General features: G+C 38.2%; 1 protein-coding gene and 1 long non-coding RNA gene across 2 annotated transcripts in view; one reads left to right on the top strand and one right to left on the bottom strand.

The window, feature by feature from the left end:
• Positions 1–10,452, top strand: part of LOC128653520 (uncharacterized) — a 112,085-nt gene extending 101,633 nt beyond the window's left edge. Inside the window, exon 3 of the long non-coding RNA XR_008401360.1 lies at positions 10,414–10,452. This is a non-coding gene — a long non-coding RNA (uncharacterized LOC128653520). The remainder of the gene's footprint in view (positions 1–10,413) is intronic.
• FSCN2 (fascin actin-bundling protein 2, retinal) overlaps positions 1–26,712 on the bottom strand; it is a 74,652-nt gene that overhangs the window by 14,915 nt on the left and 33,025 nt on the right. The window contains exon 2 of the mRNA XM_053706833.1: positions 4,013–4,169. Within this exon, the coding sequence (XP_053562808.1) occupies positions 4,013–4,169 (157 nt within the window). The remainder of the gene's footprint in view (positions 1–4,012; positions 4,170–26,712) is intronic.

Below are 26,712 nucleotides of genomic sequence, written 5' to 3'. Positions count from 1 at the left end.
TATAGAGACGCTCAGGTAATATTTTCTTGTTAGCTTTTTACAGTTATGCTGCATCACTTTCAAGTGATTTAGCATATGAGTATTATGTCCCTTTAAGACACATTTTTAGCACCGTTATATAATTTGCAATTGGTTTTATTTGTTACTGCTTAAAATAAACTGGATAAATTTCATGTGTTTCCACATCTTGGATGTAGGATAAAACATCTACTGAAGCGTGATGGCACTGGATAATTCAGTGGTATGAGAGGAGCCAAGGTTTTCTGTCTACCATTACATAAGGCAAAAGCGAAGTGCCTATCAGGTGAGGCAAGTGATTTCATTAACTCGCACCCCAGTAAAGTTAAACTATACTTTCATCGTTTAGGTAGAGCAATTTTAAACAACTTTTAGATTTCCCTATATTATCAAATGCTCTTCATTCTCTTGGTATTCATTGATGAAGAGTAAATTAACGTTGGTTTATAGGATCTTAGAAGATTGCATGTGTCTTTAAGACTTACAGGCAGCAGTGTCTGCAACAACATTTGTGACAATGTTATACACTGTTGCAAACTCAGCTAACATAGACCTAGATTTGGAGTTTGGCGGTAGCCGTGAAAACCAGCGTTAGAGGCTCCTAACGCTGGTTTTAGGCTACAGCCGGTATTTGGAGTCACTCAAAATAGGGTCTAACGCTCACTTTTCAGCCGCAACTTTTCCATACCGCAGATCCCCTTACGTAAATTGCGTATCCTATCTTTTCAATGGGATTTTTATAACTCCGGTATTTAGAGTCGTTTCTGAAGTGAGCGTTAAAAACTCCAGCCGCAGGAAAAAAGTCAGTAGTTAAGAGCTTTCTGGGCTAACGCCGGTTTCTAAAGCTCTTAACTACTGTACTCTAAAGTACACTAACACCCATAAACTACCTATGTACCCCTAAACCGAGGTCCTCCCACATCGCCGCCACTCGAATAAATTTTTTTAACCCCTAATCTGCCGACCGCCACCTACGTTATCCTTATGTACCCCTAATCTGCTCCCCCTAACACCGCCGACCCCTGTATTATATTTATTAACCCCTAATCTGCCCCCCTCAACGTCGCCTCCATTTGCCTACACTTATTAACCCCTAATCTGCCGACCGCAAAGCGCCGCCACCTACGTTATCCTTATGTACCCCTAATCTGCTGCCCCTAACACCGCCGACCCCGGCAACCATCTTGATCCAAGCGACATCTTCTATCTTCATCCGATGACGACCGGCTCCATCCTGAAGACCTCCACCGCGGACCCATCTTCTTCCGGCGACGTCCAACTGAAGAATGACGGTTCCTTTAAGGGACGTCATCCAAGATGGCGTCCCTCAAATTCCGATTGGCTGATAGGATTCTATAAGCCAATCGGAATTAAGGTAGGAATATTCTGATTGGCTAATGGAATCAGCCAATCAGAATCAAGTTCAATCCGATTGGCTGATCCAATCAGCCAATCAGATTGAGCTTGCATTCTATTGGCTGTTCCAATCAGGAACCGTCATTCTTCAGTTGGACATCGCCGGAAGAAGATGGGTCCGCGGTGGAGGTCTTCAGGATGGAGCCGGTCGTCATCGGATGAAGATAGAAGATGCCGCTTGGATCAAGATGGTTGCCGGTCCGGATCGCCTCTTCTTCCCGGATAGGATGAAGACTTTGGACCCTCTTCTGGACTTCTTCAGTGGATGTCTAGCCCCCGCTTGGGTTGGATGAAGATATCGGAGCCAGGACCGATCGGTGATACCCGGTGAGGTGAAGACAAGGTAGGAAGATCTTCAGGGGCTTAGTGTTAGGTTTATTTAAGGGGGGTTTGGGTTAGATTAGTGGTATGTGGGTGGTGGGTTGTAATGTTGGGGGGGGGTATTGTATGTTTTTTTTTTACAGGCAAAAGAGCTGAACTTCTTGGGGCATGCCCCGCAAAGGGCCCTGTTCAGGGCTGGTAAGGTAAAAGAGCTTTTAACTTTAGTAATTTAGAATAGGGTAGGGCATTTTTTATTTTGGGGGGCTTTGTTGTTTTATTAGGGGGCTTAGAGTAGGTGTAATTAGTTTAAAATTGTTGTAATATTTTTCTTATGTTTGTAAATATTTTTTTATTTTTTGTAACTTAGTTCTTTTTTATTTTTTGTACTTTAGCTAGTTTATTTAATTGTATTTATTTGTAGGAATTGTATTTAATTAATTTATTCATAGTGTAGTGTTAGGTTAATTGTAGGTAATTGTAGGTAGTTTATTTAATTAATTTATTGATAGTGTAGTGTTAGGTTTAATTGTAACTTAGGTTAGTATTTATTTTACAGGTAATTTTGTAATTATTTTAACTATTTTAGCTATTAAATAGTTATTAACTATTTAATAGCTATTGTACCTGGTTAAAATAATTACAAAGTTGCCTGTAAAATAAATATTAATCCTAAAATAGCTACAATATAATTATAATTTATATTGTAGCTATATTAGGGTTTATTTTACATGTAAGTATTTATCTTTAAATAGGAATAATTTATTTAATAAGAGTTAATTAATTTCGTTAGATGTAAATTATATTTAACTTAGGGGGGTGTTAGTGTTAGGGTTAGACTTAGCTTTAGGGGTTAATACATTTATTAGAATAGCGGTGAGCTCTGGTCAGTAGATTAGGGGTTAATAAGTGGAGGCAGGTGGAGGCGACGTTGTGGGGGGCAGATTAGGGGTTAATAAATATAATACAGGGGTCGGCGGTGTTAGGGGCAGCAGATCAGGGGTACATAAGGATAACGTAGGTGGCGGCGCTTTGCGGTCGGCAGATTAGGGGTTAATTATTGTAGGTAGCTGGCTGCGACGTTGTGGGGGGCAGATTAAGGGTTAATAAATATAATATAGGGGTCGGCGGTGTTAGGGGCAGCAGATTAGGGGTACATAGGGATAATGTAAGTAGCGGCGGTTTACGGAGCGGCAGATTAGGGGTTAAAAATAAAATGCAGGTGTCAGCGATAGCGGGGGCGGCAGATTAGGGGTTAATAAGTGTAAGGTTAAGGGTTTTTTGAATCGGGGTCCATGTTAGAGTGTTAGGTGCAGACGTAGGAAATGTTTTCCCATAGCAAACAATGGGGCTGCGTTAAGAGCTGAACGCACCTTTTTGCAGGTGTTAGGTTTTTTTTCAGCTCAAACAGCCCCATTGTTTCCTATGGGGGAATCGTGCACGAGCACGTTTTTGAGGCTGGCCGCTTGCGTAAGCAACTCTGGTATTGAGAGTTGAAGCTGCGTTAAAAATGCTCTACGCTCCTTTTTTGGAGCCTAACGCAGCCTGTATGTGGACTCTCAATACCAGAGTTATTTTTATGGTGCGGCCAGAAAAAAGCCGGCGTTAGTTTTTCGGGTCGTTACCGACAAAACTCCAAATCTAGCGGATAATAGGATGCTATATACATGAGTATGTTACCCGGCTGCAAAATATCTCTGTGGAGAGAACTGTAGTTATCATGATGTATAGCTACATAGTGTGTCTAATATTGTGGTTACTGGACCTTTAAATTAAATCAGCAGAAACATAATATAATTGCTTTAAAGGGACAAAAAAAAAAAAAACACATCAAGATTTTAATATAAAAAGTAGTAAAACAACTTTGCAACATACTGTCATTTATTTTGCCCCTTTCATGTAATTTAGCACTGAATTTGGCTTTTCTAATTTTCAGAACTGAAATGCACCCTGCTGACTTGTCAAGGCTAACCTTGCTTCATATAACTCCCTTGTTGTCTTTAACAGTTAAGAACTGCAAAACAAGGCACTTTATACTAACAATATGACCATAGCTAACCTTGTCAGCTGCAGGCTCAAGTTTAAATTTGCTCATCCAAAAGAGATGGGTGGAGTTTGGCTATTGAGAAACAATCGCAGCAAATCAGACAAAATGTTATTCTTTACCAAGATGACAGAAATAGTTTGTAATTACAAGGTGTTTACTGTCCATTTAACTAGGTCTACTGTCAATGGAAAATGCATCATTTGTGGTACTTACAGTTCAGTGGCTGTGGACTGGATACCTCCATGGCTCACCAAGGTCCAGTACTTTCCAGCATTGGTGTGAAAGATACACTTTTTGCTCTCCTTATCTATTTGCATCTGGAATGTCTCATAATCTGTCTCATCATCCTGATTGGCTGAGACATTTACACCTATAGAGAAAAGTACCAATGATTCTTTGAGATATGTGTGATGTAACAAACTACTGACCACAACACCAAACACAACAATAAAGAAAAAAAGGACATTAATCTCAAAAAGAAATTCCCCATAAAATGAAAGGTTTAAAGCAAAGAGATCAATTACAGTCCTTTAGAAAAAATCCCTACTGACTTTAACAGGACAGTAGTCAAAATTAAACCTTTATGTTTCAGACATAGGGGTCGAATTATCAAGCTCCGTAACTGGTCCGTTGCCTCTGAGGCTGTGGTCTTCAATCCGCCTGATCATCTACGATCGGGCTGATTGACACCCCCTGCTAGCGAATGAATGGCCGCAAATCTGCAGGGGGCGGCATTTCACAAGCAGTTCACAAGAACTGCTTGCTCAATGATAAATGCCAACAGCGTATCATGTCAATCCTCACCCAGTAAACCTAGGTAGGTTAAAAACAAAGATTACCTGTTAAGCAATGGCATGGAACACAAAGGTCAAAGTAAGTTAAAAAGTCAAAATGTTATTAGTACATCCGATAAAATGGACGGTCTGTGTGTTTTGGGTTCCTCTTGAGCCCAGCTGTACCCTGTCTTTTTATCAGATGTACTTATAAATTTTTACTTTTTAACTTATATTCAGCTTTGCCATCCATGCCATTGCTGAACAAGTCATTTTTTGCTTATCCGGACTTTGTGCTATTGCTGTGAGCAGTGGGAGTGGCTCTTATCCTGTCAGCACAGCGTCTTCCGTAGAGAGCTAATGAGCGGTGTTCGGAATTGGCAACCTACAAGGAAGGTAATGGATACTATTATGCAATAACATTGTTATGAAGTTGCCAGTAACACACACACCAGATCGACTATTAGTGCCTACTATACTTGTGTGCTTACAAGCAAAGAGGTAACCCTGTCTCCATCACCTCTCAGGTTCACTATTAGCTCTCTCTATGTGAGTGTTGCTATTTGAAAAGGAGATACTATGTTGTATGAACTGCCAGTGGAGTCTCCTCCATATGTTCACAGCCACACGTGAACCCCCAGCCCAAATTAAGGGAAAAAAAAACTTTGAATAAAATATAATTTTTCCAATAGCCCCCCTAATGGAAAAATTATATTTATTTTATAGCCCCCCCAAAAAAGCCAAAGTCTTTTTTTTAAAATATAAAATGTTTGTATCTTTTTTTTTAACCGCACGTGGGGTTAGCCTGATGCCTGTCATTATAGTGCTCTCACTAGATTTGCCTGCAACCTGCTCCACCTCCCAACCCATCCCTATACTGTCTTAATCGCACAGTTCAGCCTGTGCGATAGACAGTGTGAGTGAGCAGAGAGGTGGTGCTAACGGGCATCACTACAGTCACATGATGGTGCTGCGGCTTGATGAGGCTCCTCCATCGCTACACTTAGAACCCCAGAGTGATTAAGCTGTGAGCTCTAAGCAGTGGTCTGGCCTTTCAGCGCTGGGAATATGCCGTTTCAGCCAGGGCCCGGCTTAAGGCAAGCTTGTGTCATGGTTCATAGACTTTATACACAAGAAAAATCCATCAGCTAAGGGCTCTGACACTCGTCTGTGGATCACTGGTATAGTACGAAGTACTTGTGTTTTATGTAGAAGACATAGCTATTTCCATAGCTATTTCCATTTTACATTGCTATCACGCTATCTGAGACACCTCACTAGTTGTTATTCTGTGCATCACATGGAGTGGGGCCAGTGTTACTCAGTGTGGGTGTCCTTTTGTCTATACATGTGTGCCTGTCTCCCCTAGACCTGTCTGTGTGTGTTATGACCACATACTGGTTATGTGGTGTTGCATAGTGTACACCGATGTCTGACTCTGTCAACTACTGTATCTGTCCCCTGTCACTGTGTCTCAATACAACACCCTGTAATGTACTGTAACAGTAACTCATTGGCCCCTATTTATGAAAGTCTGGCGGACCTGATCCGACAGTGCGGATCAGATCTGCCAGACCTCGCTGAATACGGAGAGCAATACGCTCGCCGTATTCAGCATTGCACCAGCAGCTCACAAGAGCTGCTGGTGCAACGCCGCCCCCTGCTGACTCGTGGCCAATCCGCCGCCAGCAGGGGGGTGTCAATCAACCCGATCGTACTCGATCGGGTTGATTTGCGGCAATGTCTGTCCGCCTGCTCAGAGCAGGCGGACAGGTTATGGAGCAGCAGTCTTTGTGACTACTGCTTCATAACTGCTGTTTCTGGTGAGCCTGCAGGCTCGCCAGAAACACGGGGCATCAAGCTCCATACAGAGCTTGATAAATATGCCCCATGGTCTCTGTGCTCATATTGTCCCCCCATCAATTAAATATTATATTCACTATTGTGCGTCTTATTACAAGGTTAGTAATATGTACCGGTCTGAATAACAGTTAATTTGTGTGCATCATGCATTATCATGCCTGGATGATGCGCTAACGTGTCCATTCTATTGTATGTACCATATATGTACCATGTCTGCATGATGTGCTAACGTGTCCATTCTACTGTATGTACCATATATGTACCATGTCTGCATGATGTGCTAACGTGTCCATTCTACTGTATGAACCATATCTCTCTCTCCCTCTTTCTCTTTCTCTCTTTCTTTCTTTCTTTCTTTCTTTCTTTCTTTCTTTCTTTCTCTCTCTCTTTCTCTCTCTTTCTCTCTCTCTCTCTCTCTCTCTCTCTCTCTTTCTTTCTTTTTCTCTCTCTTTCTCTCTCTCTCTTTCTTTTTCTCTCTCTTTCTCTCTCTCCCTCCCTCTCTTTCTCTATCTCCCTCTCTCTTTTTCTCTCTCTCCCTCTCTTTTTCTCTCTCTCTCCCTCTCTTTTTCTCTCTCTCTCCCTCTCTTTTTCTCTCTCTCTCCCTCTCTTTTTCTCTCTCTCTCCCTCTCTTTTACATAGTGCAGAATTATATAACAGTAGCTTAGCACCAAGTGTATAAATCAAATGACTGCAGAGATATTATATTCCAAAATGCAATTTTCCTGACCGCCACTCCTGGCTCTACTGAGTGGGTCTTAATTTGCATAAGCGCACCGGGGGCACGCTGTCTAGTCACAGCCGGCCCAATTGTGCCATTAAATTGAAAGCAGCTCTCTCCCGCTACCAGAGCCTCTTCAGTTTATTGGCGCAATTATGCACTTATGCAAATTAAGACCCGCTTAGTAGAGCCAGGAGCAGCAGTCAGGAAAATTGCATTTTGGAATATAATATCTCTGCAATCGTTTGATTTATACACTTGGTGCTAAGCTAATGAGGAAGCCGGATTCGTCATTTTTGACATATGAAGAGGCGGGGGAAGCGCTGGAGTAGCTTTCAAGATTGAAAGATTACTTACCAAAACGAGTGAAATGTAAAGTTTGATAAATGAAAGTGCCCCTGTTTTTAATAGGTTTTTTAAAACCGGGCACTGATTTATCAAACTTGACATTCACTTTAAAGGGACAGTCTACACCAGAATTTTTATTCTTTTAAAAGATAGATAATCCCTTTATTACCCATTTCCCAGTTTTGCATAACCAACACAGTTATAATAATATAATTTTAACCTCTGTGATTATCTTGTATCTAAGCCTCTGCAAACTACCCCTTTTTTCAATTATTTTAACAGACTTGCAGTCTAAGCCAATCAGTGCCTGCTCCCAGATAACTTCTCGTGCACGAGCACAATGTTATCTATATGAAATACGTGAACTAACACCCTCTAGTGGTGAAAAACTGTTAAAATGCAATCTGAAAGAGGTGGGCTTCAAGGTCTAAGAAATTAGCATATGAACCTCCTAGGTTAAGCTTTCAACTAAGAATACCAAGAGAACAAAGCAAAATTGGTGATAAAAGTAAATTGGAAAATTATTTAAAATTACATGCTCTATCTGAATCATGAAAGTTTATTTGGGCCTAGACTGTCCCTTTAAGGAAGGCTGTGAAGGTACGAATCCCAGAATCTGAAATCCAGACTTTTTTCATGACTATATTTTTGAAAATAAAATGATTAAAAATGACAATTTTTTCCAGACAGTCACAATCTTCTCTGACTGTGTCTTTGGTTTGGTTTCTGTGTTCTAAAATGCAAATGCTAGTCAATAGTCATATAAAACAAAAACTATTTGCTTTTTGATTACAGTACTGTACTGTCTTCCTGATGGTACTATGTGTACTAAAGTTTTAAAACAATATAAAACTACCTTTAGGTTGCATGTATAAGACTTGTAAATATTGCCTAAATGACACAAGATATTTTTGTTTACACTTGATCGCATTCCCTCTCCAAGCTGTTTTATTTTACAGATACAAATATACAAATATTCCGAAGTCAAAACCATTCCAAATTATCCAACCATCCAGTCTCAAGAAGTTTGTATAAAGGCTTTTGTACTTGTATTAATTGATTTTGGAACTAACTAAGAAGAGCATTTTTGCACTACTCATTCCTAAGGTCAGATTGCAACTATATTAGTGGAATGTGTACCCAGCAGGGGTACATCAATTTTATCCAGGAGAGCAATCTTTCTTGTGCTTCCCTGGGCAATAGGAAATCTGCTGCCTCTGAACACCTTACCCACAACATACATATAAATATATTTTTTATGGGTGCATTAAAGGGTAACTCCCTGTACTAGTCAACTAGGGAACATTGAGCTGTAATGCAAAATACATTTGTGGAGAACATGGGATTTGGAGGCATCATACCACAGATGTACCACTCAAAATGTGGTGTCCCATAAAATCCTAGTGCCCTATGCACAGGCTTATTTGACCTATGCTAAAATATTCCCCTTATCCTATCCATATCTTTATCTCATGTCTTGTTTTGTAGGATATATCACTTCCCCTCCCGTTTGTGTCCTCTTTCTATTACTATTTGTCAGTTTTCTTTCATTGCCCTTGTCCCTCTTTTTACCCCAATGTAACCCCACATTACCCATCTGCTCTTTTCCAGCATACCCTATGTACTTATATACATACCCACCATCTGCTCAGATGTCTTTGCTTCCTCTATCAGTTTACTAGATTTTCCTCCTGTGACCTTTATTTTATCGTCCTATCCTACTGTAGCTTTCACTGCCAATTACAGTTTTTTTTCCCAGCAGTATGTTTGTTTAACCTAACACTCTCATGTTTCATTTTCCTGCGCCAAATTTGTGTTTCCTCTTCATTTCATATCTTTATTTTTCTGTTATCTGAACTTATGTTCCACCTTGTCTCTATCATCAGACACATTTTGCATTTTTTTTTGTTTTTTTAAAAATAGAAGAAAGAAGAAATATAAAGATTTAAGACCACAAAAAAATAAATAAATAGCAGCCTATAACACAGGTTTTTCTTGTGTATTAAAATTATTTCCCAATGGTTAAAAATGACGTAGTAAAAAGAGGGGGGAAAAGGCTTAAAGGGACAGTCCTGTCAAAACTGAAATGCATATAAATAGATTACACATTTGAACAGAACCATATTTGCATTATACATATATTGGCAAAAATGCTTCTAGTAAAGTCACTGTTTTAGGGTTAGCAAATTTCTTGCATGTGCATGCGAAGCATTCCTAGATATTCTCAGTGCACTAGCATTTTGAATACTGCAGCAATTAAAGGTACATTCCAGCCAAAATTGGAACCCACATGGATGTATTTCAATAGGAGCATTTTCGTAATATAAATCTTCTAGCAAAAATGCTTCTAATAAAAGCTGTTTCAAAAGTGTATTTAGGTATGCACCAGCAATTTAAACATTAACACTAGCCTAAGAGAGAGCCTAAGGTGCTTATATAATCTGGTAATGACTCAATTTGTTATGTGCTGACATGATACAAGCCCCAATGGCACTCTGAGCTGTTGCAGTATTTAAAATTCTGGTGCTTTGAGAATATCTAGCTATGCTTCACATGCACGTACACATAAAAATGTTAGCACTAAAACAGTGATAACTTTTACTAGAAACATTTTTGACTATATATGTATATTGCAAATATGTTTATATTCAAAGATGTAATTCATCTACGCGCATTTCAATATTGACTGGGGTGTCCCTTTAACAAATCAAGTCATTACCAAATGATAAGCAGCTTAGGCTCTCTCAGCAAGTGCTATTGATAAAATGCTGGTGCACGGAGCATACTTAAATACACTCTTGAAACAGCTATAGCTTTTACTAAGAGCATTTTTGCTTATACTTGTATATTGTAAAAATGCTTCTAATCAAAACTGAAAATCACCAATGCACATTTTGATTGTCCCTTTACAGAAGAAAGCAACAAGTGGGCCTTGTTCTCAAAAATTCTCCAGCAGGAAGTGAAATATTAAACCAACCGTCACAAGAACAAACCTCGCTCAATTTTCTAAAAAAAGGGACTGAACCTACAAGTGTCAAGCTGCTTCCTATAGAAAGTTACAAAGTTCTCTGCAATGAAGAATCTTGCAAAGGAAACAGAAGGGAGATCCTGGTGCTCCTAACATTTTTTTTAAGCAAATACAAATGAAATGATGTTGTCTCAATGTACTTTCATTTACTTGTATCCACTTCAAAGTCTCACAAGGCTTTTTCTATCAGTGTGTAAGTAAATTGCGTAGCTTAATACAAAGTCCCCAGCATATATTTCATGACATAAAGCAGTAAGACTTACAGGGACAAATACTTTGAGAATATGGTGAGGCCTATGAGAGAATTTCAGACACACTCAAGGAACGCCCCTATTCAGCCAAGGCTGTTAGACTTATTTTACATTAGAAAAATAAAGTACACTTTGAATTTGAAGTTTTTGGTTAGATTTTAAAGGGACTCTAAACACTAAATACATTTCATGGACCTCCCTCTAATCATGGGGGCTGCCATTATGGAACATAAGTTACACTGCAGGTACTTAAGAACGGACACCAAAGAAGTCGGAGCCATACATTCTACACAGCTGAGGCGGCTGCTGGTGTAAACTGTGTAAAGCATTGTCAGATTGTTGGGAAATTTCTTCGCTGGCTTCGTCAGCCTATCAGTCCGACTGTCTGTCGAGAAATTCTAAGAAAAGGGGCATGTCCAAGTTATTCCGGCCGCGCGTCGATGTCTCTCACATAGAAGTCAATGGGAGCATGACATCGTCATCCCCAACTTCGTTGCTTGTCGGCATTTTGCTGCGGCAGGGGGGCCCTATTTGAAGTGGGTCTACACGGCACAAACAGTGCACACACTAAAACTAAAATTAGGTTCCGTGTAGGCACACTTCAAATATTGCCATGGTGACCTAAGTTTTACTACACCTACACTAACTAGCTCAGGCAATGTAATCTCCACAGCTGATAGCATGGCCATTACCCTCCTTGCACCCTGCACTTCGCTGATTCAAACATTCTGGGGCATATTTATCATGCTCCGAATGGAGCTTGATGCCCCGTGTTTCTGGCGAGCGAAACAGCAGTTATGAAGCAGCAGTCACAAAGACTAAAACTACAACTAAAAGCCGGGACAAGAGGGCCCAACTTCGGATCAAGAAGAGCCGGATTTCCCAATGGCGAGTACAACTTTTTGGGTTGGATAGGACTTTTTTGGGTGAGTTTTTTTTTTAATTTTAAGAATAGGGTTTTTTTATTTTTACTTTTCTTTTGTAGGCTAGGTTTTTAAAGGAAGATTTAGGTTTTCTTTTGGGAGGTTACTTGTATTGTAGAGGGGAGTTTTTGTAATTGATTTTGTTTTGAGAGCTGATAACTTTAGGGCAATATCCTACAAAATGCCCTTTTAAGGGCTATTGTAATTTATTTTAGTGATAGGATTTAGGGGTTTTTTTTGTTTTGGGTTTTAATTTTATTTTATGTGGCATGTAGATTAGTGCTAGGTATAATGGTGAGTTTTTTATTTTGGATACTGTAGTTTATTATTTTTTGCAACTTTGTAGATTTTTTATTTTCTTGTAACTTAGATTTTTTTTTCTTGTAACTTAGGGTGTTTAGTTTAGAGGGGTGTTAGGTGTTAGGTAGGGAAGGGTTAGATTGCATCTGAGGTTGTGGCGTTTTTTTTTTTACTTTTATTTTTTTGTTTTTTTTTAAATCCTTTTTATTACAATTTTCATAATGTACAAATATTGCCATTACAAAGAGTAATATAGCTACATTCAAAATAAAGTGTATACAGGAACTTATATAGCAAGAGGATCAACTTAAATGCAACAGGTTTGTATCCAAGTTCTTGTATTTCTGTTGAGGTTTAGACCCCAGACGAAGGAATATCAAACTATTCAAGTAAACACAGTATAGAGCACTATTACAAGGAACAACATTCAAATAAAAGCTTGACTTTAAACAAAGTGTTAATAAAATTAGCCAAAGCTTGTGTCCCTTTTGTGGCCACTGTATCCTCTCAGTAGCATTTCCAAAGTGGAAATGTGTTTAGCTCTGTGACTGATAAGTGCACAAAATAAATCACAGAGAGCTATGCAAATGATATCAGTGAGCATGCATGGAAGTCTACATCTCACTTTTGATCATGGTTTAAAGGGACACTAAATACAATTTTTTTTCTTTAATAATTCCGATAGAGCGTGTGATTTTAAGAAACTTTCTAATTTACTCCTATTATCAATTTTTCTTTGTTCTCTTGCTATCTTTGTTCAAAAGGCAGGAATGTAAAGCTTAAAGGGACAGTCTACACCAGAATTTTTATTGTTTTAAAAGATAGATAATCCCTTTATTACCCATTCCCTAGTTTTTCATATCCAACACTGTTATATTAATATAGTTTTTACCTCTGTGATTACCTTGTATCCAAGTCTCTACAAACTGCCCTCTTATTTCAGTTCTTTTGACAGACTGGCATTTTAGCTATTTACTGCTGGCTCCTAGGTAACTTCACGTGCGTGAGCACAATGTTATCTATGAACTAATTCCCTCTAGTGGTGAAAAACTGTCAAAATGCATTCATATAAGAGGCGGCCTTCAAGGGCTTAGAAATTAGCATATGAGCCTCCTAGGTTTAGATTTCAGATAAGAATACCAATAGAACAAAGCAAAATTGGTGATAAAAGTAAATTGTAAAGTTGTTTAAAATTACATCTTCTATCTGAATCATGAAAGTTTATTTTGGACTAGACTGTCCCTTTAAGAGCCTGTCCATTTTTAGCTCAGAACCTGGGTTATGCTTGCTTATTGATTTGCTAAATGTAGCCACCAATAAGCAAGCGCTATCCAGGGTGCTGAACCTAAAATGGGCTGGAAACTAAGCTTTAAATTCCTGCTTTTTAAATAAAGATAGAAAGTGAAAGAAGAAAAATTGATAGTAGGAGTAAATTAGAAAGTTGGCTAAAATCGCATGCTCTATCTGAATCATGAAAGAAAAAAATTGGGTGTAGTATCCCTTTAAGAATGGGGTCAAGACAATATTAGAAGGCAGACATACAGTACACTTCACTACTCCACCTATAGAAATAAGTACAATCACTAAAGAAAAAATATAGCAAAGCTTTGTCTCAGTACCATAACATAATAACACAAAATTAGAGTCTCTAGAATGAATTAGCATAAGGTGGCTGTGGAGTTGCAAACAGATCAGGAGGGTGGTGACAGACTCTGGGGGAAAAAGGATCTCAGTAATTTTGGTATCTGCAGTCTAATAATATTAGTAATAAGTTTCAGACCTAACTTGATTGTCTTAAAGGGACACTCAAGTCAAAATTAAATTTTCATGATTCAGATAGAGCATGCAATATTAAACATCTTTCCAATTTACTTCCATTAACAAAATGTGCACAGTCTTTTTATATTTACACATTTTAAGTCACGTCAAGTGCTAGAAAGTGCTAGAACTCACAGAATATATATATATGCATTTTTGATTGACTGATGGCTGTCACATGATACAGTGGGAGTGGAAATTTGTCAGAAAAAAATCTACTACTCATTTGGGGTCCGATCCGATATGCAGCGTCGTCCGCAAAAGCCGGCGATGCCAAATTTTGCGCTGGTTTGGTATCCTATATACGGCGTAACATAGAAGTTACGCTCATATATTTCACCCTTCGGCCGTAGTTTTTTGGCCCATAGAGTGATATACCAAACCCGCCCAGTTTGGTATCCAATATACAGCGTAAGGACTTACATGGCGAAAATGGAGAAATCTTACTCCATTTTCACCTCGCCACAAATTGCAGGCATAGTAAGCCTTACGCTGAGTATTGGAGCCCCGTAACTCCCTAAACTACCTGCAAAATAAAACCTAACACCTAACGCATGCGCAATGTCTATCTACCTGTCAACCGCAATCCCCCACCGCAATCTTTAATAAAGTGCTTAACCCCTAAACCGCCCCTCCCGGACCCTGCCGCCAGGTACATTAAATGTCTTACCCACTAATCTGACCCCCCTACACCGCAGCCAGCTACATTAAATGTCTTACCCCCTAATCTGATCCCCCTACACCGCCACCAGCTACATTAAATGTCTAACCCCCTAATGTGATCCCCCTACACCGCCGCCACCTATATTAAAATTATTACCCCCTAATGTGAGCCCCCTACCCCGCCCCCAGCTACATTAAATGTCTTACCCCCTAATGTGATCCCCCTACACTGCCGCCACCTATATTAAAATTATTACCCCCTAATGTGAGCCCCCTACCCCGCCACCACCTACATTAAAGGGACATGAAACCCACATTTTTTCTTTCATGATTTAGAAAGAGAATGCAATTTTAAACATCTTTCTAATTTACTTTTATTATCTAATTTGTTTTATTCTCTTGATATGCTTTGCTGAAAAGCATATCTAGATATGCTCAGTAGCTGCTGATTGGTTGCTGCACATAGAAGCCTCGTGTGAATGGCTCACCCATGTGCATTGCTTTTTCTTCAACTAAGGATATCTAAACAATGAAGCAAAATAAATAATAGAAGTAAATTGTAATGTTTCAATTTGTATTGTCTATCTAAATCATGAAAGAAAGATTTTGGGTTTAGTGGCCCTTTAACTCTATTAACCCCTAATATGATCCCCCTACACTGCCGCCACCTATAACTATATTAACCCCTAATCTGAGCCCCCTACACCGCCGCCACCTATATTAAATTTATTAACCCCTAATATAATCCCCCTACAACGCCGCCACCTATATTAAATATATTAACCACTAAACCTAAGTCTAACCCTAACACCCCCTAACTTAATTATTATTAAAATAAATCTAAATAATATTAATAATATTAACTAAATTATTCCTATATAAATCTAAATACTTACCTATAAAATGATCCCTAAGATAGCTACAATATAATTAATTATTACAATGTAGCTATTTTAGGGTTTATATTTATTTTACAGATAACTTTGTGTTTATTTTAACTAGGTACAATAGCTATTAAATAGTTAATAACTATTTAATAGCTACCTAGTTAAAATAATTACCAAATTACCTGTAAAATAACTCCTATCCTAAGTTACCATTACACCTAACACTACCCTATCAATAAATTAATTAAATAAAATACAATTATCTCAAATAAAAAACAGTTAAATACACTAATCTATATTACAAAAAAACACTAAATTACAAAAAATAAAAAAAGATTACAAGAATTTTAAGCTAATTACACCTAATCTAAGCCCCCTAATAAAATAGCAAAGGCCCCCAAAATAATAAAATTTCCCTACCCTAAACTAAATTAAAAAAGTAATCAGCTCTATTACCAGCCCTTAAAAGGGCCTTTTGCGGGGCATTGCCCCAAAGTAATCAGCTCTTTTACCTGTAAAAAAAGAACACCCCCCTATTACAACCCACCACCCACACACCCCTACTCTAAAACCCACCTGATCCCCCCTTAAAAAACCTAAGTCTAACCCCCAAGTGGTCCTTACCTGTCCTGAAGACCGGTGGAGAAGGTCCTGTTCCAGGCGGAGAAGTCTTCTTCCAGGCGGCGACCTCTTCTTCTTCCAGGAACCAGTCGGCGTGGAGCGGAGGAGTTGAAGACCGATGACTGCTGAGCTGAAGACCGTCCTCTCTGGAACTGAAGACCGGCGATACAGGAACTGAAGATCGGTGACGCTGGAACTGAAGACCGGAGCCATGGAGCGTGGAGGATCCTCTTCATACGATCTCCTCCGTACACTGAATAGGAATTCAAGGTACGCGATTAAAAATGGCGTCCCTTGAATTCCTATTGGCTGATTTGAACCTTCAAATTCAAATCAGCCAATCGGATGAGAGCTACTTTAATTCTATTGGATGATTTGAATAGCCAATAGAATAAGAGCTACTGTAATTCTATTGGCTATTCTAATCAGCCAATAGAATTACAGTAGCTCTTATTCTATTGGCTATTCAAATCAGCCAATAGAATTAAAGTAGCTCTTATCCGATTGGCTGATTTGAATTTGAAGGCTCAAATCAGCCAATAGGAATTCAAGGGACGCCATTTTTAATTGCGTACCTTGAATTCCTATTCAGTGTACGGCGAAGATCGTATGAAGAGGATCCTCCACGCTCCATGGCTCCGGTCTCGATCTTCAGTTCCTGCATCGTCAGTCTTCAGTTCCAGAGAGGACGGTCTTCATCTCCGCGGTCATCGGTCTTCAACTCCTCCGCTCCGTACCGGCTGATTCCTGAAAGAAGAGGTCGCCGCCTGGAAGAAGACTTCTCTGCCTGGAACAGGATCTTCTCCGCCGGTCTTCAGGACAGGTAAGGACCACTTGGGGGTTAGACTTAGGTTTTTTTAAGGGGGGATCCGGTGGGTTTTAGAGTAGGGGTGTGTGGGTGGTGGGTTGTAATGGGGGGGTTGTTCATTTTTTTTACAGGTAAAAGAGCTGATTACTTTGGGACAATGCCCCGCAAAGGGCCCTTTTAAGGGCTGGTAATAGAGCTGATTACTTTTTTAATTTAGTTTAGGGTAGGGAAATTTTATTATTTTGGGGGGCTTTGTTATTTAATTAGGGGGCTTAGATTAGGTGTAATTAGCTTAAAATTCTTGTAATCTTTTTTTATTTTTTGTAATTTAGTGTTTGTTTTTTTTGTAATATAGATTAGTGTATTTAACTGTATTTTATTTGAGATAATTCTAGTTTATTTAATTAATTTATTGATAGGGTAGTGTTAGGTGTAATGGTAACTAAGGTTAGGATTTATTTTACAGGTAATTTGGTAATTATTTTAACTAGGTAGCTATTAAATAGTTATTAACTATTTAATAGCTATTGTACCTAGTTAAAATAAATACCAAGTTACCTGTAAAATAAATATAAACCCTAAAATAGCTACAATGTAATTATTAATTATATTGTAGCTATCTTAGGGTTTCTTTTATAGGTAAGTATTTAGATTTAAATAGGAATAATTTAGTTAATATTATTAATATTATTTAGATTTATTTTAATGATTATTAAGTTAGGGGGTGTTAGGGTTAAACTTAGGTTTAGTGGTTAATATATTTAATATAGGTGGCGGCAGTGTAGGGGGATTAGATTAGGCGTTAATAATTTTAATATAGGTGGAGGCGGTGTAGGGGGATTAGATTAGGGGTTAATAATTTTAATATAGGTGGCGGCGGTGTAAGGGGGTCAGATTAGGGGGTAGTACATATAATATAGGTGGCGGCGGGGTAGAGGGCTCACATTAGGAGTTAATGTAGTTAAAATAGGTGGCGGAGTGGTAGGGGGCTCAGATTAGGGGTTAATGTAGTTATTATAGGTGGCGGCGGTGTAGGGGGATCATATTAGGGGGTAATAATTTTAATATAGGTGGCGGCGGTATAGGGGGATCATATTAGGGGGTAATATTGTTAATGTAGGTGGCGGGGTAGGGGGCTCACATTAGGGGGTAATAATTTTAATGTAGCTAGCGGCGGTGTAGGGGGATCACATTAGGGGGTAAGACATTTAATTAGCTGGCGGCGGGGTCCGGGAGCGGCGGTTTAGGGGTTAATATATTTATTATTAGGAGTGTGAGGAGGGATTGCAGATAGAGGGGTATACGTGTCGGGTTATTTTTGGGAGGCGTGTTAGACAGTAACGGGAGATTTAAGACTTTAGTTATTTTTTTTTATGCGGCAGCAGTTTCTAAAGTGCCATAAGTCACTGGCGACTCCAGAAATTTGTACTTACGCTTATTTCTGGATATCGCTAGTTTGTCCGACTTACGACACTTTAACAACTGCCGGCAGCGTATATGTGATAGCTCGCTGTGCGAGTTGAAACTACGGGCGGCGCAGGTTTCCACGCTTGCGCCAAAACCTGCACCGTATATCGGATCACGCCCATCAAGTTCAGACTAAGTTACATTTTAAATTAAACTTTTATGATTCAGACAGGGCATGCAATTTTAAACAACTTTCACTTTTAAATTTGCTTTTTCTCTTGGTATTCTTTGTTGAAAGCTAAACCTTGGTAGGCTCATGTGCTAATTCCTAAGCCTCTGAAGGCCGCCTCTTATCTCAGTGCATGTTGACAGTTTTTCACAGCTAGACAGTGCTAGTTTATGTGTGCCATATCGATAGCATTGTGCTGACTCCCATGGCGTTATTTATGAGTCAGCACTGATTGGCTAAAATGTAAGTATGCCAAAAGAACTGAAATAAGGGGGCAGTGATGATGTATAGGAGCGCCAAAGGCTAAAGTATTACACAGGTATATAAAGGCAGAGTCAGCTTTAAAGAACAAATAATTTCAAATGTGCTTATGGGGACAAAATGAGTACAATTAGGCAATTGGACGAATAAACTCTGATCAATAAATCAAAAGGTTATTGAAACCTATTTATTTATTTAGAGAGAATGATCTCTGAAAATACGATAAAATATAAGAATACAATTTAACATAAATAGTACTAATATGAGAATAAAATAAAAAATAAAAATAATGAACACAATTAAAAATCAAATAAAAAGTCCACACTGGGATCAGCCCAAGGGGACAGATATTTGCCAGGAAGATCTAGTTAAGATCTATAAGATATAACATCAAAGAATAAAGGAATTACACAATGCAAATAATGTGTCAAAACCACCTCAATTATATAACAGAAAAGTGAACTATACAAAATGTTAACAAATCAGATAAATACAAAAATATGAGCAAATATAGAAATATGTTTAGAAGATGATTCAATAAGGGGTTACCTAAGGTATAATCAGCCCAATGAGAGCAGGGGTAATTAAGGTCTGAGGATCTAAGTGTATCTTAGGAAATAAAGGGCATGGATCAAAAGGGCTATGGATCATATAGCCACTCCGATGTGATGTAGAGTAAAAAAAATGCACAGAATATGATACTCAGTGAAACAGTAGATTAAACAGTGAAATAAAATAAGTGCTAAATAATATCAGTGGATAAATGGTTGCTAATAGATTGGAAAAAAACAAATCAATCACAAAAAATAAAACAACAATAATGTGGTAAAAATGTGTGAGTGGTGTGGAACACAATAGTGAAACATGTTTATCACTAAACCAATCAACAAAAATAGTCAATATAACAAATTGGCTTATAACCACTAAAGAGTGCAGGCACACTTAAAAAAAGACTAATAAACTAAAAGAATCTCTAAAAATTATTTATTTAAAACGTCCATGGGCCAACATGTATAGTCCTAATGTATGTGACAAGTAGAGGAGTCCCAATTGTATGATGGTGAAATGAATCTGATTCTATTCCAAGGTAGTCCTAAGTTTGTAGTATCCAGATATAGATGGTCACCTAAATAAAAGAAAAAAGGAAAGAACCGATACAAAGTGCATCTGCGGGCGGGTTCTATAGGTAATGAACTCACCCAAACAAACGATCCTGGAAGGATAAATATCCTCACAAATTCCGTGCAGAATAACGTCTACACGTTTCAGCCCTATACAAGGGCCTTTCTCAAGACATCAAGATGTTATTGCGCACAGGATTTGTGAGGATATTTATCCTTCCAGGATCGTTTATTTGGGTGAGTTAATTACCTAAAGAACACGCCCGAAGACACACTTAGTATAGGTTCTTTCCTTCTTTTTATTTTATTTAGGTGATCCCAGTGTGGACTTTTTATTTGATTTTTAATTGTGTTCATTATTTTTATTTTTAAATTGTGTTCTTATATTTTATCGTATTTTTAGAGATCGTTCTCTCTAAATAAATAAATAGGTTTTAATAACCTTTTGATTTATTGATCTGAGTTTATTCATCCAATTGCCTAATTGTATTAATTTTTTCCCCATAAGCACATTTGAAATTATTTGGCCTTTGGCGCTCCTATATATCATCACTGTTATTACCCAAGAATCTGTTAGGGACTCTTTATAGTGAGCATGTGCATGTATTCCATCTAGGCGCAAGTTACTTTATCATTTCTGAAATAAGGGGGCAGTCTGCAGAGGCTTAGATGCAAGGTAATCACAGAGGTAAAAAGTATATTAATATAACTGTGTTGGTTATGCAAAACTGGGGAATGGGTAATAAAGGGATTCTAAAAATTTACGTTTACATAGCAGTATATATTTTTTTTATCTTTCTACCTTTTATTTTTTATTAAACATTAGGAAAAAGGGCATTACAAAAGTATGCACCTAAATCTAAAACTAATCATTGGTTAAGGATCTTTGGTTAAGGGGGGTGACAACTGAATACTTTCCTGTAATGCTTTTAAAGCATTTCAGGATTTTAGTGCTCTATGCCCCCCTCTTACCTTGTGAATTGATGTGGTTTTAATATTTCTGCATCCCTCAGGTGTTTTCTTAAAAGCTGCACTGTCATTCACACTACTAGAGGTTTATTTTTGCATGCAGGTGGGTGGTACAGCCAATCAGATGCTGTACTGACAATAATGGGAGTCATGTTAAAATGAACAGATCATTTCAAGCACTGTGCTTACAATTCATGACCTGTGTGCAATAAGTGATTACATATTGTTTTGAGTCATTTTATAAGAAATACTTACATTTCAAAATGCTTAATTATAATTATCAATTAATATTTAAATGATATTTAATTTTTCAACCAATTTGAAAGTTTGATTGGAACTCCATTGCTAACTTTTGGTTTAATAATATCAATCAATCAATGGTCGGTCCACAGCACTATAGTAAAAGTTTACTTTATTGGAAACAATGTAAAACGAAAAGGTGACGTTTCGGGGTTACCCCCTTAATCATACAATTAATATGATTAAGGGGGGTAACCCCAAAACAACACCTTTTCGTTTTATACTGTTTCCAATAAAGTGAAGTTTTTCTATAGTGCTGTAGACCAACCATTGATTGATTGATTTTGTTTGGGGATCTAGGCAGCAACCCCAGGTCTTCACGACCACATTCCACCTGTAGCTGTATCATTTGGAGTATATATTGGTTTAATAATAAGCGAATAGAGTATATCCAAGCTCAGAGAAAGCCATAGAAACAAACAAGAAATGGCACTCTCCAGGAACCTTTTATATAGGAGGAGCCACGTAGTCAAAAATAGAGGCCACTAATATCTGCCAATGCCAAATACCTAATAATAAAATAATAAGGCATCATGAAGCATTCACTTGTGTTCAATAATAACAACCATGTCTATTTGCCTCTATGCACAAGGGGTGTTTTTGTGGCACAAATGGTTTATTTCAAATAATCTGAAATGAGTTTGAATTTGAAAACCCCACAAATACTGTAAATGTACTTTAAAAGAGAACTCTAATTGAATGTTTATGTGCCAAGCGGTTAAACAAGTAGTTACAGTTGAGTTTACAGACATAATTTGTTCTCTGGAGCTAGACATAACCAGTGAGCCAATTGGGGGCAGCATACACAAATAGCCACCAATCACAGGCTGTGTTCTGCACAAGAATGACAATGGAACATGTCTGATGTGTTTCTTAAAGGGATATTGTACACTAAATTTTTCTTTGCATAAATCTGTTGTAGATGATCCATTTATACAGCCCATATGGGAGTGTTTTTGTAACAAAGTATAGTTTTACTTTTTTTTTTTTTTAATAACATTGTGCTGAATTTCAGTCTCCTAACCAAGCCACAGACTCCTAACCAAGATTCCTGCTTGCTCCTGTTTGAGTAATGGGTATTTTCATATGCAGGTGAGTAGAAGGATCTGCTCTTTCTGCTTTATCAGCCTCTTTCACTGGGTGTCCCAGCCTAACCTCATCAACAGTGCTAAACTGGGAGTTTCTAAGTAAGTTTTTAAAATGTTTTATACTGGATGTTTAGATCAGTATCTGTGCATATTCTTCTTATAGTAGTGTCTATTGCATGCAGTTATATGACAAGTGGTGTATACTGTCCCTTTATAACTGTGTTTTACCTCAGCAAAGGAGAAATGCACATTTGTTTAATAATGAAATGTTCTAATGAATTAGAACATTTTATTATTCCACTTTCATGTCACTTATTTAGAATATGTTTGTCTAGAAGTGTATATTATTGGGTCATTTTAAAACAAATTTACTGGCATATAAAAAAATCTTTGTGGTCATATCCAGGCCAGCTGAAAAACTGAGACACCCGTCTCTGACCTGTGAATGCTGTTTTCAGTTTTACTAAGAGGCAAAGAATGTATGTTTAATTATGAAGTAAACTAGATTTAGCACCAAACTGCTACAAATTGGGATACATATCTAATTCTAATCCCTTTTGTGCCAAACCATGCCCGTCTGTCACTAACATAACTGTCCAAATTATTTTTGGCATCATCACCTCATCTTTTGTGTCCATGGCTTTTCCCCTCACGTTCTTTGCCCAATCTTGTAAGGCTGCAAATTACCTCCCTAAACAATCGCTGCTAATTGAGCCTGTTAATCTGACTGCCGTTGTTTCCATCTGGCTGGCTGTTCTAGAACTCACGACCCTCACCCAGTTTTAATCTTGGCTGTTAGCCTCTGTTCTGCATAAGCAGCTTTGTACAGGCTCAGTGGACTTGTGACAACGGGTTTTGTCAGTCCCTTCTGTACCCAAGCAGGCATTAATTATTTCTATTAAACACCAGATATTTTTGAGGCATCAGAACACATTACAAAATAGTAAAAACTGTGCATCCCACACAAAATAAAGGGAAAAATTAGGATATCAATTGTATAAATAAAAAAAACAGATTTGTTTTAATTAATTAGGGTAATTATCTTAAAAAATATAAATAATGAAAAATGGTCACAGAAAACATTGTTACTTTACAAAAACAAGGCCTTCCTTTGTTAAGGGTTGGTAGAAAAAAAATAAACATTTATAACAGCTATTAAGATGCTTCAATAAATACAATAATTTGGATTGTAATTGTCATTATTGCTAAACATTTTCATAACTGAGTTTAGCCTCCCCCCTACAAAAGGGGTAAAATACAAAGGTAAAGTCCTGCTCAAAAGCTGCCAGCCTTACAGCTCCGAGACAGGACACAGAAGTTCAGCCAGTCAGGAGTATCATTTGCACAGCCCACCAGTCACTGGCTGTGTCCTGCTCTGGAGCTGGAAGACTTGTAGCTTCTACAGGGCGGTTTAGCTATGTGTTTAACTCCTTTGGGGGGCTTAAACAATTAGGGGTCAATCACAATCCTTTGGAAAAAACTACAGAAAACCACTATTAAAAGGTTTTTTTGAAGCTTTTTTGAAGAATTTTGTTCGACCCCATAGTTATGTAGGGTCAGTGATAAAAAAAATCATATACTGTAATGATTTAGAGCATGCTATGTTTGCTTTAGATAATGTGCACTGGTATTACAAGTTTTCAGCAATGCGAATGCGGCCCCACGTTCGCATCGCTGGGAAGCATTGCGCTCACAAGAGCGCGTTTCCATAGGCTCTTATGGGAACCTCGTACTGATGCCATCAGAAACGGCATCAGAACTTCAGCACCAGCAAAGGGGGTAAGTTGCGCAGCGATGGCAGCAAATATAAATATATATGAATATGATTATATTCAGCGCTCCACTTGTAATTTAGCCCAATGTGTTTCCAATGATTTATACCAGCTGCAAAGTTTAAAAAGTATGGGAAATTGTTTCTTTACGTTTATATTTGTATATGAAATAGATGTTTCTGATAATTGAAATCATGACCCAATAAAAAGAGCAAACCTCCTTATCTTATCCCTTTGTTTACACAAAGTCCTTATTTCTCACTGTTTACTCAAAGACTAGTAATTAGAGAGAACAATAGAAACAATATTTTAGTACCTCTATTTTCACCACACACTGGGAGCATGTTTTCATGTAAACCTTCTTGTTTACATAGTTTTACAAAAGGCAACATCTCCTGTCTTGAATGACAAACTAAAGGTAAAAGAGATATTTGTAAACAATTTAATACACGCAAGTAGCTAAAATGGATCATTGGGAACGCATTAAAGGGTAGAAAAAATTGCAATGCACAGTCCCTTTAAAGGGACAATTAAGTCAAAATTACACTTTCATGATTCAGATAGAGCACGCAATTGTAAACAATTTTCCAATGTACTTCCATTAACAAAATGTGCACAGTCTTTTTATATTTACACTTTTTGAGACACCAGCTCCTACTGAGCATGCGCAAGAATTCACAGAATATACGTATATGCATTTGTGATTGGCTGATGGCTGTCACATGATACTACTCATTTGAAGTTCAGACTAAGCGCAATTGCGTTGTCTTTTTATCATGCATTTGTTGATTATGCAAATCTACTGCATTTACTGGTCCTTTAATAGCTCCACTTTACAGCTCCTTTCTAATCAAAGGCACTAATGTGTGCTAAGCCTTTGCAGCATTCAGTAAAACTGTGTACAGCAGTACAGGGCCATTTCTTGGCTTGTCACCACTATAAGCACTGCTCTGTAGCATTAATATGGTACTTGAAAATTCAGTGATAAGAAGTGAGTTCAACTAGCAGAATTTCAGCAGCTGATAATTCCTTGATTATACCAATCATGTGCTATTGGAAATTCTATGGCTCACAGCTTTTTAGTAACCTTTGGTAGTAATGTCAATGCCAAAAAAAAGATGTAACTAGCATCCTTCAGCTCTTGATTATTTAGTCTATATCTGAATATAACACTAAACACTATACTGGAGGTCTGAGCTCAGGAACTAGGGTTGCCAGGTGTCCAGTATTCAACCGGACAGTCCAGTATTTTAGCAGGCTGTCCAGTAAAATCTGTAAAAAAATACTGGATACTTAAATGTCCAGTATTTTTAAAGAGCCTTTGTCAACTAAATGTAAAGGGCCTTCTAGGCTTTGATGCATTAGAAATATGGCTCAAAAAGAAGTTACACTGTGCATTTTCTATTATATGTGTTACAGGCAACCATGCGGGTGTTCAATCATTGCTGGGTGTGTACCTCTAGCAGCTAAGGGGGTCACATCACTGCTCTGTACATGTGTTACTGGCAACCAAGGGGATAAAATGACTGCTAAGTTGTGAAAAATATATGTGGTCGGATCAAGGGTGGGGTCTAAGGTTGAGCTTTTGTGGAGACATTGGGGCATATTTATGAAGCTCTGAAAGGAGCTTGATGCCCTGCAGGCTCGCCAGAAACAGCAGTAATGAAGCAGCGGTCACAAAGACCGCTGCTCCATAACCTGTCCGCCTGCTCTGAGCAAGCGGACAGACATCGCCGGAAATCAACCCGATCGAGTACGATCGGGTTGATTGACACCCCCTGCTGGGGGCCTATTGGCCTTGAGTCTGCAAGGGGGCGTTGTTGCACCAGCAGCTCTTGGGTATTCAGCGAGGTCTGTCGGACCTGATCCTCACTGTCGGATCAGGTCCGACAGACCTTGATAAATAGAGGCCATTGTGCGAACCCAGCTACGTCCCATAACCAATCACCTATAGGTCGTATTTTTATGAAGTACAGCTGGCAACCCTATCAGGAACACAAGCTCTGGGCTTATAGCCTTATTCGAAATCAAGCAAATGTGAGTTCAATTCCTGAGAAATATGGGCGCCTAATGTGCAAAATCACATGCAACAGCCTAAATAACAACAACCTGCACATCTTATGAAGCATCTCAAATGTGATTACATAAACAATACTTCATAATATACATAGACTGTTACAGGGAACAATATGGACTGGCAATTTTTCACGCCTCTGGCTGGTGTATTTTCTGAAATTGACATTTAAAAACCATGGAGACCTGTCTCAGCCACATGAACCCATGTCTAATCATGTTACAAATGATCTTCATCTGATTGGTGGAGAATTTTAACCAATGGGGCAGACAGAGTTCCCAGACATAAAATGTATTTACATTTGTTTTATGGCAGATTCTTCATGAGAGCACTGCAACAACAAATACATAGAACTGTGGTATACATTTCACTTGTTTTTATGCTTACAGTATTGATTTACCTAAACAAAAACCTCTATATATGACAAATCACAGACTTTCATTTGGTTTCCTTCCAAATACAGGTGGCCCTCGTTTTACAACGGTTCAATTTACACCGTTTCAGAATAACAACCTTTTTTTCCAGTCATGTGACTGCTATTGAAAAGCATTGAGAAGCAGTGCATTTATTAAAATAGCCAGTAGGTGGCGCTGTCCGCTTGTGTTGCAGCAAAGCCAAGCAAGCTGAAAGTAATCAGTTTAACCAGACCTGAGCTATCGAGCAGATTTCAAAGGAACAAGATCTTCCTGTC

This window comes from Bombina bombina, chromosome 1 (genome assembly GCF_027579735.1).
Source record: "Bombina bombina isolate aBomBom1 chromosome 1, aBomBom1.pri, whole genome shotgun sequence".
NCBI classification, from domain to species: domain Eukaryota; kingdom Metazoa; phylum Chordata; class Amphibia; order Anura; family Bombinatoridae; genus Bombina; species Bombina bombina.
Note: the sequence above shows the minus strand (reverse complement) of the source record. Positions and strands in the feature narration are given on the sequence as shown.